This window comes from Lycorma delicatula, chromosome 9, assembly GCF_047948215.1.
Source record: "Lycorma delicatula isolate Av1 chromosome 9, ASM4794821v1, whole genome shotgun sequence".
NCBI classification, from domain to species: Eukaryota; Metazoa; Arthropoda; class Insecta; order Hemiptera; family Fulgoridae; genus Lycorma; species Lycorma delicatula.
This window is the reverse complement of record NC_134463.1, coordinates 39,913,175-39,933,100: the sequence shown is the minus strand read 5'-3', so window position 1 is coordinate 39,933,100 and position 19,926 is coordinate 39,913,175. Positions and strand designations below refer to the sequence as shown.

The 19,926-nt window shown below is 30.1% G+C and overlaps 1 protein-coding gene across 1 annotated transcript; it reads left to right on the top strand.

Annotated features, from left to right (window-relative positions):
• The first annotated feature begins 3 nt into the window (after nucleotides 1-3).
• LOC142330641 (epoxide hydrolase 4-like) lies at nucleotides 4-19,237 on the top strand. The gene is made up of 5 exons (XM_075376085.1): nucleotides 4-70; nucleotides 6,752-6,871; nucleotides 11,090-11,216; nucleotides 14,820-14,974; nucleotides 18,594-19,237. The coding sequence occupies exons 1-5, from the start codon at nucleotides 4-6 to the stop codon at nucleotides 18,908-18,910; spliced, it is 786 nt and encodes a 261-aa protein (XP_075232200.1). The 3' UTR covers nucleotides 18,911-19,237.
• Nucleotides 19,238-19,926: the final 689 nt, after the last annotated feature.

Here is a 19,926-nt window from a genome sequence, read left to right as displayed (position 1 = left end):
AACATGAGTTTTGAAGAGAAAAAAAAAGAAGAGCTTTCAGTTTATTACCGATGCACACTTTATGAGAAAGGTAACTGTACAATCAGTTTATTTTACAATAACAATATTGTTCTGTTGATGAATTAAAAAAAATACAAACATATGATTTACCTTCAACATGTACAGATATACTATATGCTCGTAATAATTTTCAGTAACGATTTCTTAGCTGTTAATTATTTTGTAGTAATATTTCAAAATTAATGTATTTACATTAATATCATTTCATGTGCTTGATTAAATAATTGGTACTTACTTATAACGCCACTGCAGCTACAGCTTTATTTAAAAACAAAGTAGTCAATCAGATTTCGGTGAAAAATTATATCGGTGATATAGAGTTTAACATAGATTCAAAAGAGTATCTTTATTAATTTTAATACATGGTTATTTATATTTACTTATTTTATAAATATAATTTAATCAAACTTAACCTACGCTCGCTAACCTTGACTAATTAACAGGATTTTGTTCCGATCAGAAAAAAACATTTATTTATTAAGTGGCAAGTTATGTTAAATAATTTGTTATAATATAAAAATAAAAATCACCCTTACCAACAATTTATATTATATCCCAAGGTATTTGGGTCATTTGTCCATCCTCAGGAGAGGTATTTTTTTTGTAAATTAAAACATTAAAATTAAAAACGTAAATAAAAAATTATAACTATATAATATAATTGATAACCTAACAACAAGTTGTCATTGCTGTAACAACAAGTTCGGCAAGTTATAATTATTAATTTAGATAGAAAATCATCTTCAAATTTGATATGTTCATTGATTAATTTATTGTTATTAAAAAATATATAAAATTTTTAGAGATTGCTTATTTTATAATAATCGGTGGAAAAATCTAATATTTAATAAAATTATTTGTTATTATTTTTGTAATAATTAGCTGTAATTATGTCACATTTTTATAAAATGTGATAAGCATAATTGGATTTATCGAAACAGCCTTTCTTTATACTATTATTATGTTCTTTAGCTCCAATAGAAAACGAACAGTTGGTCACAATAATATATTCTAGACGGAGGTTTACACGTTTTAAACTATAACCAACTTGTCTAAGATATTTATTTATTTGGAGGTTATTATTTTAGTAGAATCGCTATTGTTTATAAAATTTAAATATTTTACTTAAAAGTAATAGAACGTTAAATACATCTAATTTTATTTTTTATTTTTTGAAATTGACATTACACCCACTGGGTTGGTCTATTGGCGAACGCACGTTTTCACAAATCAGCTGATTTCGAAACCGCGAGTTCCAACATTAAAATCCTAGTAACTTTAATACAGATTTGAATACTAGATAGCGGATACCGGTGTTCTTTGGTGGTTGGGATTCAATTACACACACATCTCAGGCATGGCCCACCTAAAACTGTACTAGACTACACTTCATTTACACTCGTACATATCATCCCCAAAAGTAATACCCGATTGTGATTCCCAGAGGCTAAACAGGATCAAAAGAAGAAAAAATTAATTGAAATAAAGTTATATACAGAGTATACAAAAAAGTTCTTCCAGAGTTTTTAAAACATATTCTACACATGAAATTAATGGAAAAAGTTCATATAAACATACACCCTAAAATGCTTAGTTTGTGAGTAATGTCTAATGACAGATTTCACCCAGACTTCAGCAACCCCGGTGAAAGAGGTCATAATGAAATTTTTTGGACATTAATTAGGGAGTAGAAATCACTAGATTTCTATGGTTTTTTACCTTAAAAGTTGAATAAAATATCTACCACAACTGTATCTGCAGTAGTTTTTAAGTAATCTGGGATGAAAATCAATAAATTAGGGTAAAAAACAGTTTTTATGTTTGACATACAATAAGTTTGTTAAATGTGTAATAAACATGTAAAACCTTTAAATAAAACTTGTAGAGAACTTAATTCCAAACAAAATGGTGTAAGATAAGTCTAATAAAATAAACATTTAGAAATATTAAAATTTTATTTAGAAACAATACAGAAGATCGTACCTACTGGTTTATAATAAATATTCAAAAACAAGCCCGCCAGTTTCAAAACATTTCTTGGCTCGCGTCTGCTTTTGTAGCTCTTCATAGTTCTTCAGGGCTATCTTTAAGTTACTAGGCAGCGTCCATAATGTGAACAATTAATTCCTCATGAGAATGTATTTTTGTTTTATATACAATATTTTTCATACATCTCCAGATGTAAAAATCTAAAAGGTGTTAGATCAGATGATCTTAGTGGCTAGGAATCTGAACCTCCACGACCGCTCCATTTCTCAAGGAAATGATGGATACATTATCCAAATGTAGGGTCATATCATGACAGAGAGAGTACACACTTATAATTTAAGATTTCATCATATGATCATCGGGTTCAGAAATTAAGGAGCCAAGTCACAAACTTCATCAAATTATAATTATTTTTGTTGCCTTCATCAGTTTGTAAACATCAAAGATTTTAAAGATTAACTAGACAGCTGTTTACAAGGTACTTAATGTAAAAATCATTTAAAAATTAACTAACTTAAGAAGATGCATTAATTTAAGAATATAGTGTAAATTCAAGTGAGTTGTATTGCAGTAATATTATTTATATTTAAAATATTGATTCTTTTGAATACTGTTGTCGATGTATTGAAAATTACTTCTTTAAAATAAAAGATTTGTCGGATGTTCAAATCCACTAAAATTGATGAGACAGACTCAAAGACTAGTTTGAATATTCTACATTCCAAATACTATCGATTAGACATTTTATAACCGCAGATTTACTATTGTCTAAAATATTTATTCGGCTCATGAAATTACTAAAATCTCATTTACCACTGTAAAAAGGTTCTATACATTAAGTGAAATGAATTTTTATTCCAGTAACAGGCTGTACTATTATCTGTCTTATTGAGTTCAAGATAATATATAAACTTTGAACAAAGTTTAACATTTTGAGGTTGTAGAAGGATATACTTTCAAACTGATTTAATAATCAACCATCGACAACATAATTCTTTTATCTAGGAGTTAAGACCATAATCCAGGTGTTATTCAAATTCTGAATTATGGAAGTTTTTGTATGACTGTGCAGAGGAGGTTGGGTTGATTACATAGAAAGTTAAATTTTATGATTGTTGTGTCATTGTATTGATCAATTACTACTGTGAAGTCAACTAACAAACTTTAAAAATTAAAAGCGTCAAGTACCATAAAACATTTGATTTAAAACAATCGTCGATTAGTTGAATATAAAATAATTATCGTTACCTCCAAATTAAGAGAAAAGGTTCACCCTCTAATGCTAATTATCTTCTTAAAATTCCTGCGATAGTTAATTCATAACTTCCTGAGAAAACAGAAACATTCCAACAATGACAGCACCAGGGTAAATTAAAAAAACAAGTGTACAAAATCAAGGTATCTTCAAAATAATGGACCTTAAAAGTTTAAAGATCAGGATTTTCATCAATACAAAAACTGTAACTACATTGATATTATCAACAAAAAATACTTATAAGTTCTATTCTTTACATAAGTCATTATGTTTCGATTTAATTATTTTTTTTTTAAACTAAGAAGGAAATATTGTATCTTCTTCAAATTATTTTTATTATTATTAAATAGTAAAGCAAAATAGGCAACACTGTTTTTACAAGGTGGACAACAAGATGTGTATGTGTGTGTGTAATTTTATGGAATAAGATCTCACAATTCAATTACATAATTATAAAGAGCAATGCAAAAGTCACTTGAAACTTGTTTATAAAAGTACTGAATCTATTTTATTTTATTTATTACAAACAGTACTTACAATTATATTTTATGTTCAAAATGTTTTCCATCTTCATTAATATATTTCTGCAGTCTTTTGGGAGCACTTTCACACTGTACGGCAAAGTTCTCTTATCACTGCCCAAATCATTGAATGCATTGTAAATTTAATAAGTTCATCAGTAGTATAAGGCCTTCTAGAATAAAAAGACTTCTTGACAACACTCTGTACAAAAAATTCATTGGAGTATCTGGTGAACATGGAAGCATGTTAATATCTGCACGTCAACCAAACTCTCTTCTGCCAAACATTTCATTCAAATAATCGCCATCTGCAGTGACATAATTCGGTGAGTGCCATCATGTTGGAAGTAAATTTCTTTACTGTTTTTAGCATACTTCATGAGTACCTGGTACTACATAATTTTTAAGCACATCCTAGTATTTATCTCCTGACACTGTACTTCAAAAAGTATGGTCCAAGTACACCAAAAGATACTGTCACCCCTCCAAACGCTCACACCTGGTCGATTGAGTTTGTTGCTCTAACAAAAAATATTGGTTTTCAGTATGCAGTATTGTTTTAAGTAAGTGCAGTTATGCATAAATTGGCCTCATCAGGCCATACAATTTTAATGAATAACTCCAGATCTTTCTGTTTGTTAAGCATCGATTCACAAAACTGAAGATCGACCTGTGTCATCTTCAAGTAGGTAAACAAGAAATGTAACGTTTTTAAATTTATGTTTGTGTAACATTCTTTGGATGGACCTTTGTGGTAACTCCAGCTCATAGGCTAATTGTCTTGTTGATTTTCCTGGACTTTGTGTCACTGCTAAACATATGCAATTCATTTTCCTCTGTTGCGACTGTTATTGGGCTGCCAGATCTTGGTGCATCCATGTTGTTTAAATATATCTCGATGTCTACTTCCACTCATTAATAATTACAGTATCACCACTTTTATAAAAAGTTTTTAAAGCAAAAACCTTTCTTCTTTCGTTAACATTGTTATAACTACTTAACACTGAAAACCAAATCGAAAACTACAGCTGATTTCAATAAACTGACATACAGATCTAGACAGTTAAGTGTGTTTGTCATTGTATTGCCAACTTGACACAACTGAATAATCAACATTTTGTAATACCAACATCATGGATTAAAATTATTGTATGCTACATTTTCTATTGTTAATTTTTTAAAAAATTCTTTTGTTATTTGTAATTATTTTTTACCTAGTGTCAAGTGAATTTTGCGCCACTCTGTAAATAATATTATTTGTGATTATAATTACATGAATGTTCTGTTCATTAAATGTATATAATTATATTCTGCTGAACTAAAAGATTCATCTGTTAGCCTCATAAAAAAAATTTAAATTATAATGGTAATATATTATAACTATAATGTGAAGTCATCCTGAAGTTAAAAGTATTATTAAAACACTGAAAAAACTGATTTATAAAACAAAAAAGAGGCAGATTCAAACATATGAAATCAAGAAATAAAGAAAGAAATCAGATTTTATAATGGTCATCTAAAGATATAAAATATGTCAAGGAACAGATACGGATTACAATAACAAGTGATTTATTATGAACAATATATTTATGATATTCATTGAAATTACACAATTAAAGAAAAAGGTTGAAAAAATAAATGAAGTACAAACTAAAAGAGAATGATGTGAAGTTAAAGCCAAATTAAATAGGAACAAGTTTACAAGTTATAACAAAAGTAGTTTCCATAGAAAGCCAAATGAATAAATTTAAAAGATAAAAATAATAAAGTCAATAGAGTTGATATATTAATAGGAACGGATGAAGAAAACAGGAACGTATAAGACAAAGGATGCAGTAAAAGGTATCAAGTTAAATACATTCAATGGAAATCCTAGAAATCCTAGAATCCTAGAAAAGGCATTCGATAATGTAGACTGGAATAAAATGTTCAGCATTTTAAAAAAATTAGGGTTCAAATAAAGAAATAGAAGAATGATTGCTAACATTTACAGGAACAGTAATAATTAAAGAACATAAGAAAGAAGCCGTAATAAGAAAGGGAGTCAGATAAGGATGTTCCCTATCCCCGTTACTTTTTAATCTTTACATAGAACTAGCAGTTAATGATGTTAAAGAACAATTTAGATCCAGAGTAACAGTACAGGGTGAAAGATAAAGATGCTACGATTTGCTGATGATATAGTAATTCTAGCCGAGAGTAAAAGGGATTTAGAAGAAACAATGAATGGCATGGATGAAGTCCTACAAAAGAAAATAAACAAGAACAAAATGAAAGTAGAAATAACAAATATGGACCACTGAATGTGAAAATAGGAGGAGAAAAGACTATGGAGGTAGAAGAATTTTGTTATTTGGGATGTAGAATTACTACAGATGGACAAAGCATGAGCGATATAATTAAAATGTTCGGAATGATTTTTGAAAGTATATGTTTGAAGTGTCGCTTTATATGGAAGTGAAACTTGGAAGATCAGAGCATCTGAGAAGAAAAGATAAGAAGCTTTTGAAATGCGGTACTATAGGAGAATGTTAAAAATTAGATGGATGAATAAAGTGACAAATGAAGAGGTATTGCAGCAAATAGATGAAGAAAGAAGCATTTGGAAAAATATAGTTAAAAGAAGAGACAGACTTATAGGCCACATACTAAGGCATCCTGAAATAATCGCTTTAATATTGGCAGGACAGGTAGAAGGAAAAAATTGTGTAGGCAGGCCACGTTTGGAATATGAAAACAAATTTTTAGGGATGTATGATATAGGGGGTATACCGAAATGAAACGACTTGCACTAGATAGAAAATCTTGGAGAGCTGCATCAAACCAGTCAAATGACTGAAGACAACAAAAAAATAAATACTCAATTTTAAATAAAGCTGTACCTGCAGTGGCGTTAATATGTAAGTACCTTTTCTTTCTATTTTAGGTTGTGTAGAACAAAATGTAGTAGCTGAAATCGAATTGTTTTCTTCAAGTGATAGCGATGACAAAGACATGGATAAGGACTATATTCAAGATGAACCTATGAACTCATCTTCTGATGAAGGTAGTAAATCCTCCTACAACACAAACCACTGAAGTTAGAAACTCATTTTTCTATGAAAATAGGAATTCTATAACACAATCATCTGAAATTACACCACAAAAGGAAGGTGGAAAAGGTGAATTATCAAGAAAACGCAATTTTAATTGTTCTGACTGGAATAAAAATGTAGCAAAAATTAAGGAGAAATTCTGGAAAACGTTATGTTAGTGCTTCTGGTAATTGGTTAACTGGCATTTCTCTTGCCACATTAAGCAGGGTGCTATTCACCACCTGCTTATATGTCCCAACCGCTCACTTTTCAAACTAAATCTAGATCAGGGAGGCGTACCCCTCGTTACTAATTACTAAAAGTCATTAAAGTTAATAAAATAAAAGACAGCAATTTAGGCTGTCATGCCTCAGTCGCTGTACACCAGTTAGTGCCTGTCCACCATTTAAAGCACTTGGAGCTTGTATCTGGCTGGTGGTCAGCCATTATCTCAGGAAAAACTTCTCACAGCGGCGCTATAGGAATCAGTATAACCCAGATTAATTAAAAAACTCTAACGATGACGGGTTGAACTTCGCAACCTCATCGAGGAACTCCCACATGGTCCAACAATGAAATCTCTTTACACTGACTCGCCGTCAGTGTAAAGAGATTTCAGAAAGAACATTACACCCACCTTGCGATACTAAACATAGGTTATCTCGCAGTGATAAAATTTCACATTTACATAGGCAGTAGTTATTACAGTCCTATTGAAGGCTAATCGTCAAAGGGGTTACATATATCAAAAAGAATGACAATAATTGAGCCAAAATATAGATATGCCACAAGCGAAAGTGCTAAATCGTTAAATTATACATATTCCTTCATAGAAAGATAAAAATATTAAGTGTGTAAATTATTTTTCATGAATGCTCTTAAAATAAATAATAAAGTAATTCAGACAACTATAAAGAAAACCATAAACCAGGCCAGTTGAAATTAGTAGACAGGGTAAGCACATCAAGAAATCTGTTGAGGAAATTCTAAATGATGGAATATGTAACCACATGAAGTCGTTACTGAGAATACATTCTCATTACTAATACAAAGACTCAAAAAAAAAGAATACGTTGATGGAAGCTTAAATGTACAAGAAAAATGTATTACAACCAAAGAAAACTTTGCAAAGTTCAATATTTATGACAGTATTTTCCAAAACGAATTTAATATCTCTTTTTTTATACCAATGTATTCTTTGTGAAACAAGAAAAAATATGAATCAGTCTAATATCACAGAGAACAAAGAAAAATTTACTGAACACGATGAAGAAAAGAAACTTAGCCGACAACAAAAAGATAAAGATATAGAATTACGGTACTTATGTATTCACGCCGCCGCAGCAACAGCTGCTGTTTAGGTTATGTTGACTTCGTGTACTGACAAATCGTACGTATATCAAAATAACCTTTCTTTCTTTTTCCTGTTTAGCCTCCGGTAACTACCGTTTAGATAATACTTCAGAGGATGAATGCGGATGATATGTATGAGTGTGAATGAAGTGTAGTCTTGTACATTCTCAGTTCGACCATACCTGAGATGTGTGGTTAATTGAAAACCCAACCACCAAAGAACACCGGTATCCACGATCTAGTATTCAAGTCCGTGTAAAAATATCTGGCTTTACTAGGACTTGAACGCTGGAACTCTCGACTTCCAAATCAGCTGATTTGGGAAGACGTGTTCACCACTAGACCAACCCGGTGGGTTAAAAATATATCAAAATAACCTAACTAAATATAACCTACGCTCGCTTCGCTTGCTAATCTCTTATAATTAACATTAAATATGCATAATATATACAACTTATTAATAATATAACATTGTAATTAACTAGGCGTCAAATAATGGGCAGGCAGGAGTAGGTTTCGTGATGAACAAGAACATAGGGAGGAGAGTGGAGTATTTCAAGACGCATAGTGATAGAATAATTGTAATAAGGATAAAATCAAAACCTTAACCGACAACGATTGTTAACGTCTATATGCCTACAAGCGCCCATGATGATGATCAGGTAGAATGTGTATACGAAGAGATTGAGGAAGCAATTAAACACGTAAAAGGAGATGAAAATTTAATAATAGTTGGAGATTGGAATGCAAGCATTGGAAAAGACAAGGAAGTAAATATAGCGCGTGAATACGGGCTGGGAAAAAGGAATGAAAGAGGGGACCGACTTATAGAGTTTTGCACAAAGTATAATTTAGTAATCGCCAACACCCAGTTTAAAAATCATAATAGAAGAATATACACTTGTAAAAAGCCAGGCGATACTGCAAGGTATCAGATAGATTATATCATGGTTAAGCAAAGATTTAAAAATATACTCGTTGACTGCAAAACTTACCCTGGAGCAGACAATGATAGCGACCATAATTTGGTGATAATGAAATGTAGATTGGGGTTTAAAAACCTGAAGAAAAGGTGTCAGATGAATCGGTGGAATTTAGAGAAGCTTGAGGAAGAGGAGGTAAAGAAGATTATTGAGGAGGACATCGCAAGAGGTCTGAGTAAAAAAGATAAGGTAGAAAATGTAGAAGAAGAATGGGAGAATGTTAAAAAGGAAATTCTTAAATCACCAGAAGCAAACTTAGGCGGAATAAAGAGAACTAGTAGAAAACCTTGAATATCAAAGGATATATTGCAGTTGATGGATAAAAATAGAAAGTATAAGAATGCTAGTGATGAAGAATGTAAAAGGAACTATCTGCAATTAAGAAATGCTATAAACGGGAAGTGCAAACTGGCGAAAGAAGAGTAGATTAAAGAAAAGTGTTTAGAAGTGGAAAGAGAAATGAACATTGGAAAAATAGACGGAGCATACAGGAAAGTTAAGGAAAATTTTCGGTTACATAAATTAAAATCTAATTTTGTGTTAAACAAAGATGGTACACCAATATACAATACGAAAGGTAAAGTCGATAGAAGAACTATATAGAACTATATAAATTTGACAACCGTCACTGACTCATTCATTACAGATTATCCAGTTCCTGAATAAGTAAAAAGTTAAAATTTATCAGTTACTCGCAAGTCCAAAAAAAAGTAAAATGAATTTTCGATATGATATGAAATTAGTACGCTAAAATCCAACATAGCATATTCCAAAAACGTAATTTTTCAGATATCGCAAAAAATTATTTAGGAATTTTCTGAAGCAAATTTAAAAAAATTACATTGTTCTGATGTAATTTTTTTAAATTAAAACAATAACAAAAATAGCAAAGTGATGATACTCTTGAAGACACCACAATTCACCATGTACAATTAACGGCCCGACAGCCCATAATCCTTTTGACCAATCCTTCTAAGCTTGTGCATTACAGAGACGGCATCCACCACTACTTGTTTAATATGTGCCTAAACAGCAACATTTCGTCAAACAAAACACCTAGGTAATTTTGAACCCTAACTTGACTGATTACACAGACTTTATATTTAATGTGGGGGTTTCGACTGTATGGTAATTTGTCTGCTCCCTTCAGAAGCATATACTTTGTCTTGGCACAGAAACTTTTTAAATTTTGATTGTCCATTCAGCCTTCTGCAGCTGACAAGGCCACCTGCACTCTTTCTTCCAGTTGTGGTCATTAATTTTTTTTACCATGAACTGAAATAGACAGTCATCGGTGAAAGCCTGGGCCGTGACCCGTTCTGGGAATGTCAGTCTGAGAAATCCGTCAAAAATCAGGTTCCACAGCAGGGGATTAGAATGAAACCTTGTGGGCTTCCCCTGGTTACAAATTTTTCCACAACTAGGCATGCGTCTTTGTGAACAGAGCCATGCAGATAGATAAATAGTCTCGGACCACGACCTGCAGGGCTTCAGGAACATTGCGACATTCCAAAACTCATAGAGGCTAGAACTCCAACACAAGGAAGGAAGTGATCATATCAATGCTTTCCATTCATATCGATGCTTCCCTGGAGCCGTTCCACAACCAGCCTTACCAGCAACTTACCGAGAGCCAGCAAGAGGCTGATGGGTTGATAACTGCTGACCTCACTAGGATCCCTTCCAGGTTTTAAGAGCACCCTCAACATAACCAGCTTCCAACAAGTGAGAAAGCAACCCCAGGTAAGGCACCCTGAGAACAATCTACCAAGTGACTCTCTTATGACAAGCAAAAGATGGTGAAAAAATCTGGGTCAAGTTGGTCAATCCTAGTAAATTTCTCATTGCCATTAGAGAAATCACCCAGTCTGTATCAACAGAATCCACAGCCTGCATGTCAGGAAAGGGTGTCCACCCACCCTAACGCCGATTCTGCTTCACCCTTCAGAGCATCTGGAAATAGAGTATCCAGAAATGCCTGGTAAGTTGCCACAGGTATTAAAATGTGGTCTTGGCCACCAAACCCACATCAGACACTAGACAGAATGTGCAATGGCTTTGGCCGGTAATATGATTTCACAAGCTGCCAGGGGCTGCCTACCCTGCATCTCGCGCATGTAGTCAACATTTGATTATATACATTTGGCACATGTCTTGCCAACATTTGAGTTTGGCTTCCTTGATGGCATGAACATATTTTCCATGTACTTGCTGGTACATCTACCATGCGCTTGTGGTATTCCACAACCACATCATTGATGCTACTGCAGATATGGTACTGTTTCCTAACCAGATGTAACCCTTGCACACAGCATGCTAAGGTCAGAGGACACCACTTTTTTCTAAGTCTCACTGCGAATAGCAGACGGTCCCTCAGATCATGTGAGCATCATATGATCCTTGGATCATATGATGTTTGATTCTAGCGTATCAAATATAAACCACCAGTAATTAGATAAGTTAAACTTACCATATTAATATCCAATAGTTGATATTCACAACCAAATTGACAAATTATAAAATGAATAGGTTTTAATGTATTTATAGAATTCAATACCAACTGAAGATCCTGCAAAAATCGTATTGGATATTAATATGGTAAGTTTAACACTACCATCCATTCCCTGAAATGTGAATTTAGAAGTGGTCATCCAGACACAAAATGATTAAAATAAGCCTAAAAATTTGTTAAAAAGAGTTTAAGCAAAACATTATTAAATATTGTATTTATTTATCATTAAGTTATCAGTCATTTGACTGATTTGATATGATACTCTTCCTTGTTTTAGTTCAGTGGTAATTTTTTAATAACATAATTAAGTATAGTATTAATCAGTCACTAACTTGAAAGAATAAAATTTGATTCATAATTCCCTACAATGAAAAATTTGAACTAAAAATATAAGGTCTGTGTAGTGTTCTATATTTAATTAAAACGGTACTCATTTATGAAATGAAATCTCATTTATCTCTGAAATTATAGCAGTTTTAAAGGAAATCAATTGATTTCCTTTAAACAGGTTGTGAAGATGCTTTATGAAAATGGAGTCCTTTGTAGAGTGATTTATTGCAACTGTTACAGAATTTCATGAAATACGCACAGATTGAAACTATAATTATACAGAAAAAAGGTTTAAAGTTTATAATATGGGGTAAACCTTAATATTTCTCAATAAATTGTTAATAAGATAGATATGTTATATTGAATATAAGCATTTTCTTTTTGTAGTAAATACACCCTAACAATCTGACTTGAATGTTTAGAAGATTCTAACAAAGTTTCTCTTCTCTCCTCTCATTCATCTTAAGATCTCTCTATTACATACTTTATCAACCCATCTAATTTTCAATTACTACTTCCTGTAACACCACATTACACGTCTTTTTCTTTTTGTTTTTCCTATTAACCAGGGTCTTCCAACCATTAAATACTATATTATATATAACATTTTTAAGAATTCTTTCTAATCCATTGATGTATTGCGTCTAACTGCTGCGTCCAGGTGCAAAGCCTCTTTTCTTTATTACAGAAAAATATCTTCTTTCAAATAGTTCTTAAAGTTGGTACAATATAGTTTGTTCTTGCACACTAGCCGAGCCTGCAAATACAATATTTTGCTAAGGAATCAAATTAGTTTTTTTAACTTATTCTGTAACATAATTTATGGAATATACATTTTGTCTAATCTTTTGAGTCAGAGAACCTATTTTAAAAAGTAAAAATTTGAAACTCATATGCAAAATGTTTCTAAAATGGCAGGATGGCTATACTGTTTCAGATACTGCTTTTAAAACCAAACAAAAAATATCCTTAGGAAAAATGGCAGTTTCTCCTTCATTCTCTCCCTGTCCGTCATTTTATTATTTTTATATAAAAATTTATATCTCAAGTTCGGATAGAGGAACACATTAGTGATATGGTAAACGTCTTGGTAATAGTTATAAAATTAGCAAAAAATTATGACTTATATACCTTTGCAATTTACAAAATGGCAGCCGTGTTTATTTTTCAATCCCATATTTCTCCATAAATATTAGTTTTATCAAAATTTGCTAAAATATAAAGCCTTTTATTTTGAAGAAAATGAAGTTTTATGTTTTAAAATGTGATAACAAATAGTCAAGATATGGCGAAAATTGATGTATTTAAATTAATGTTGTAATTTTCATGAGCTCCACTTTGCATTCAATTTGATTAAATATTAATTGTTTTTATTTATTGTTAACTCTAGTATCAAATTAAGTAATAATTTTCTCACAATAAAATTTAATATTAAATAATTTGATACTAATTTACAATACTAGAATTAACAACAAATAAAAAGAATATTTAATCAAATTGAACACAAAGTGGAGGACACTAAAACAGACACAAAATTACAACATTAATTTCCCACCATAACTCGGCTCTTTGTTAACCGATCTAAAAAAAAAAATAATGTCATTTTGTTGAAAATAAAAAGCTTAATATTTTAGCAGAAACATACATTTTGAAAAAACTAATATTTATAGAGATATAACGGATTGAAAATAAACATGGCCACCATTTTGTAATTTGCGACGGTATTTAAGTCATGATTTTTTGTTAGTTTAAAAATTTATTCGAACTTTAAACTATTTGAACTTGAGATACAAATTTTAATATAAAAATAATAAAATGGTGGACACAGGGAGAACGAAGGAGAAATTGCCATTTTTCCTAAGGATATTTTTTGTTTAGTTTTACAAGTAGAATCCGAAAAAGTACAGCCAGCCCATCATTTTGGAAACACTGTATATATAAAGTTGAAGATTTTCCTCTTTTCACATACCTAAACCTTCCTTAAGAAATGTTCTATACAAAGGTGAAAAACCACATCAGAATCTTTCCCACCAGTTCTCCATATTTTAAAATAATTGTTAAGAGACTTGAGTTTTGTCTGCATTAAAGCTTTTCTTGTTTATGCAAATTGCTTTTGATTTCTGCTTTACTTCGATCCTTGTTATTTTTAATAACTGATTAACAAAATTGTAATTTCTATTGTAAGATAAATATATTATATTTATCTTAACATATAATTCATCATGTTGCTTTTCATCATATTAAATTACTTTTATATTATTCTTGTTTATTTTCATACTGAATTTCTTTATTAGCATTAAATCAATGCCATCTAGTATTTCTTCAGACTCATTTTTTATTTCTACCAAAAAACATAGTCATGAGAAAATCTGAACAGCTTTTTTTGTCTTTGGATAACTATTGCAATCTTAAATTTGTCCTTCAATTCCTGTGCCACTTCTTTTACATATAAAGTTAGAAATCAAAGGGTTCAGAATAACTTCCCTGACATACTTCTTCTTTCTTTATAAATAAATTTCTTTATAAATACATCCTCCCATTCAAAAAAAAAAAAATGTGTTTAATTTGTAAAGATTCTTAGAATATCGACCAGACTATTTAAATTGTTAAGTTATTCTATACTAAATAAAAAAATTACATTATAATTAGAATAAAACCTATAAGTTTTAAGACATAAATATAAAAAAAATTATTTTAACAGCAATTTAGATTACATGAAAATAATTTTATTATTGTTTACAGGTACTTTTTTTTCTTTCAAATACCATATTTGCCAGAGTTATTTATACAGTTGAGAGATTTAAGATTTCTAAATGTAATATTCTATACTAAGAAAAAAGTGTCACCATACAATGAAGAGGATAAAGAAGCTTACCGTTTTACTTTTGCTAAACCTGGTAATAATTTATTTTTATTATTCATATGAGGGATGGCGGAAATGTAACACACACTCGTAAATAAAAAGAAAAGTCAAATGGAACAATTATGGCTTAAAATCACATTTCATTTGCTACAAAAACTTACATTTATTTTTCTAAACAATCACCACTTACAACTACACATTTCTCCCAATGGTGAACTAGTTTGCTCATTTTGTCAATGAAGAATGCTGGAAGTCTTTCCTTGATCCATGACTCATCTTCGATGATGAAATGAATAATATTTCTCTTTAATTGCAGAAATAAGAAAGATCATGAGGAAAGAAATCTGCTGAGTATGGATAGAAAGGAATAGGTTCAAATTTTAGCTTCACAAGAATCTTGACTGTTGAGTGTGTTGTGTTTGACCAAGCAGTGTTGTATTGTAGTATTATTGCTTCTGTGGTCTCCTAAAGGGTCTTAATGTCATAATCTATTGAAGGGAATTTACTTTCAAACTGGTTTCCAAATAGTAACAGTAAGTAAGTCACATACACATGTTCAGAATTTACAAAATTTTATTGCAGAGGATTATGTTTTGAATTGTTTTATTGTGGTGAACCAGAATGCCAGTATTCCATATGCTCTGCTGTTTTTCTTCTGGGTTATAAAGATGTACCCAAGTTTCATTTCCCATTACAATATTGAAAAGGAAGTCATGATATTTTTCAGAAACGGTTCTTAACATTCCTTTTGTTGTTTGTTCCTTTCTATGAGTTTGCATCATTTTAAATTCATTTATTCACCTTTTTTTGGTGTTTCTCATCAGTCATAAAAACTAATGGACCATGGTGAGGTTCATCCTCTATATTCGCTTTATCAGCTTTTAATGTACAAAATTCTACTATTCGCCTGCTGAAAGACTTCGGTCAACAGTTTCATCAATGTAAATAACATTTTAGATGACAATGAATGTCACTAATGTTCATTTTTTCTGCCATTAAAAATTCATTCTCTATATATTAGGATGCATTAACATAGCAGGTATACTTGATTCTATAATAATGGTGACTGACAGAATATGAGGACATAAGTAAACAAGTTTTGTAATGTTAGCAGGGGAATGAAACTAAAAGATGGCAACACCTGTGTCACTTTATATGAAATTTTGTTCTTCTGATACATTCCAGTGTGCATTTCATTTCAGATGCCACTCATACTTGTTAAACTTTGTCACAATTGAATACTGAATACTGTATTGGACTAAGCTTTGTTTGCATGGGAGGAATATGGTTTATGATCTGGCATGAATAAAAGATGTTCTTATTAAAAATATCAGCATTAACAAATCTTATTTTTTATATTGTACATTTAGAAAGTTGATTCAGTTCTGACATATGAGTACTGATTATAAAACAATATACATAATGCATGTCTTACTAAAAATAATTAATTGCAGTTAATGAAGTAAATTATTTTTTAATTGTATTTTAAAATAGGCAAGGTAACTCATTATCTGATTCCTGTTTATTGCCATTATTACTATTACTGAGGACAGACAAAACCAAAAAACCAAAGAATGTAATATTGTAATGTCGTGTAACAATTCAGTTAACTTTTCAGTTTTTTATTTTTAATTTTTAGTTAACTTATTTTTATATTTCATATTTAAATTTTACACTTTTTAATATTTAAATTAACAACTTGTGTGGTCATAATGTTAGACTAACAGTATTTTGATAAACAATTATTTGAGACGCATGTATTTGGTTTGTAATCAATTCTGTCATAACATTATACCTCTGAAAGTTTTTAGATATTATTCAATACTAGTTGTAGAGCACATGATTAACAATAGATAGTATATACGCTCAAACTTTAGTGAAAAGTAACGGAAAATATTGCTATTGTGATAATGTGATTTTGGGTAAATTAAATAAAGAATAAAGTGATAAGAAATCTGAACTTGGTATAGATGATGATAGGGTTACTTTCTACAAGGAATTACAAAATATTACTAAATTATTTTCAATTCTTTTTTAATTTTTCAAAAAATGTATTTAATATCTTATTTACAGCTGTACTTTGTATTATCTGAATTCAAAAAAGAAGTTTCAAAATTAAATTCTATTTGAGAATTATGCTTTTAAGTAAATTATCAGTTTTTAGAAAAAAAAAAATATACCCAAAAACAGCTGATACTGAGGTCTTTCAATTAAATAACTTGAACTCAAAGAGTAAATAACTCCATTTCCAATTTTAACTGTTTCTTTATTTTAACAATTAGTTAACGTTTTTTGAACAGGAGGCGTAACATTTTTTTTACTAAAAAACAGGACAATATTTCTTTATACATTTATCAGAATTATCTAAAAGTGTTTTTTTACTCGCATATTTTAAGCTTTCCCTACTGTGGATTTTCTGCTGTAGATTATGCTCCATTCACTTCTCAATTTTTTAATGAAGACTTCACCTTCATTACAGTAAAAGTCAGCTCATTTTGTTGTTTTATCTAGTGACTTTTGACTTACTTTTGTTTTTCTTGATGGTCATTAAAAGAACAATAAATAGACAAAATAATTCATTCCATAGATAACTAAAATATATCCTAAATGATAGTAACAGTTTAAAAATGTGTGGTAGGTGTCATAATCATGTGTAATGGTTGTAGGTAATCTGACATGTGATAAAATCAGTCACAAAACTGACATGCCACTCTCAAGATATCAAACTCTAATTTTAGGTTTACTAGTGCATGGTTACCTGCAAAGCGATTTCCCGTTGCCTTTTTTAATAAGTTTATATACTGTTGCATACCAGCATTTCAAGCTTTTTGAAACGCTGGTGATGTTCAACCCTATAAGTCTATAATTGAAATCTTCACTTCATTTACATCAAGAACTAACAGTGTAGTGAACACTATTACTCTCATAATTCTGACTCTAGTTTTCATATATCACAGCCATAAAAAAGTTTGGAACAAATAATGTGTAAAGTACTAATAAATAATGTATAAAAAATAACCCAATCAATTATACTTCATCATCCCCCATTCATACCATTAGAACACCCAAAAGCCTTTCTTTATGTAGTGCGCTTACTTTTGGGAAAGAAAACTTTATTCAGAATCTTTAACAGAAAATTTATTATACAGAATGGTTTTTGATAACTAAACAAATGAGATGGGATTTGCTAATATAGGAAATAGAAATCAATTGATAAATATTTCTTTAAGGTTTTGTTTTGAATCTTAATTGACTTGTCAAAAAAATCTATTTATTTTGACACTTGACGGTCTCACATGTATAACGGAGACATATATTTGTACCAGCATAATTGTTGAACTAATGGGGCTGACATACATTCTATAATTTCTCAATGTCATTTGAGTGGGAGGTGATGAATTCCAGTTGGACACTTTCCAATACTCATAAACTTACTAAAAATACTCAGAGATGTCACCTTTCAAAAGCATGTAAGTGTTAACAAATATGATTAATATTACCAAAGTTATACGATCCTAAAGCCATCCTACTGGGAAAATACAAAGAAATATTTTCCTCAATCCCAATATTACACAATTGTGTATCAGTTGCAATTAAATGAGAAAATTAAAATAAAAAATGTATAAAGTTATTAACTTGTTTTTTTTTTTCAGGAGCACTGACACCACCAATAAATTACTACAGAGCAAATTTAATGCTAAATTTAATGCCAGATAAAAACTTTTTAAAATCCATACCAAAAGATGATAAAAATTTACCGCCAGGATTATTATTATTTGGTGAAAAAGATATAGCAATACATGTGGATAGTATTATAGGTACTGACCGTATAATACCAAATCTCTCAATTGAAATAATAAAAGATGCAACACATTTTGTACAAGATGATCCTGATGCTGTTAACCAGTTAATGCAAGATTTTTTCGTTAAACTTCCAAAATTAAAAAAAGAAATAGAAGCCAGAGAGTAAATGATTAGAATAATATAAAAAATCATTACTATACATATTTTATTAATAATAATAATTATTATTTTTAATTAAAATGTCAGATCTACTGTTTTATATCTAAATACAATTAATTGTTAGCCAAAGATTATTAATGGTAGAAGATTATATAATGGTACTGCATTATCATATTAATTTTGTCTTTGTGTACCTTGTACTCTCCTTCTAACAGGCTGAACAATATTGATGAACTTGAATTATGGTTTCTAGCTACATAGATTATCTTCTAATCTTCATTTAACTCTGAACAAATGTTTACTTTATTTTTGATTGCAAGTAGCAAAAGTTTTAAATAAAATTATAAACTTAAAAAATTAAGAAATGTTAATAACAAAAAGAAAAATGTAATGCAGTCAATTAATAAAAAGAAATTTTTTATAAACTTCCAAAGTTACAATAGGTTAATTTATTTTTTACTACATGGTATACTTATAAAATAAAGAATTAAGAAAGTGTTTGTTATTTTATTACTATACTTTTAAAGAAATGTAACCTTTTAATTGTTGTATATTTATTTGTTTTTAATTAAAATATATGATTAAGTACTTATTTAAATATTTATAATATAAATTACAATTTTATATTTAAATCATTAGGTAAAATCGTTTTTTAGTTACGATAAAATATTATAACATAATTTATATTCTTTTTGTTACAATAAAACATTATTAAATCAGTATATATGATCTTGTATTATTTCATATACACTAGGCTCTTCTTCAGTGAGATGTGTGGTTACTTGAAATCCAACCAACAAAAAAATCACCATTATCCACGATCTAGTATTCAAATCCATATAAAATAAAAACTGCCTTTACTAGGATTTGAACTTAGAACTCTCGACTTCAAAACCAGCTGATTTGCGATGACAAGTTAACCACTAGACCGGCCTGGTTGGATTATAAATTAGACCTAGTAACTAATTATATTCTCTGATTATAATTACTAGCAAAAACTTATTAGTTCTTTGACATTTTGAT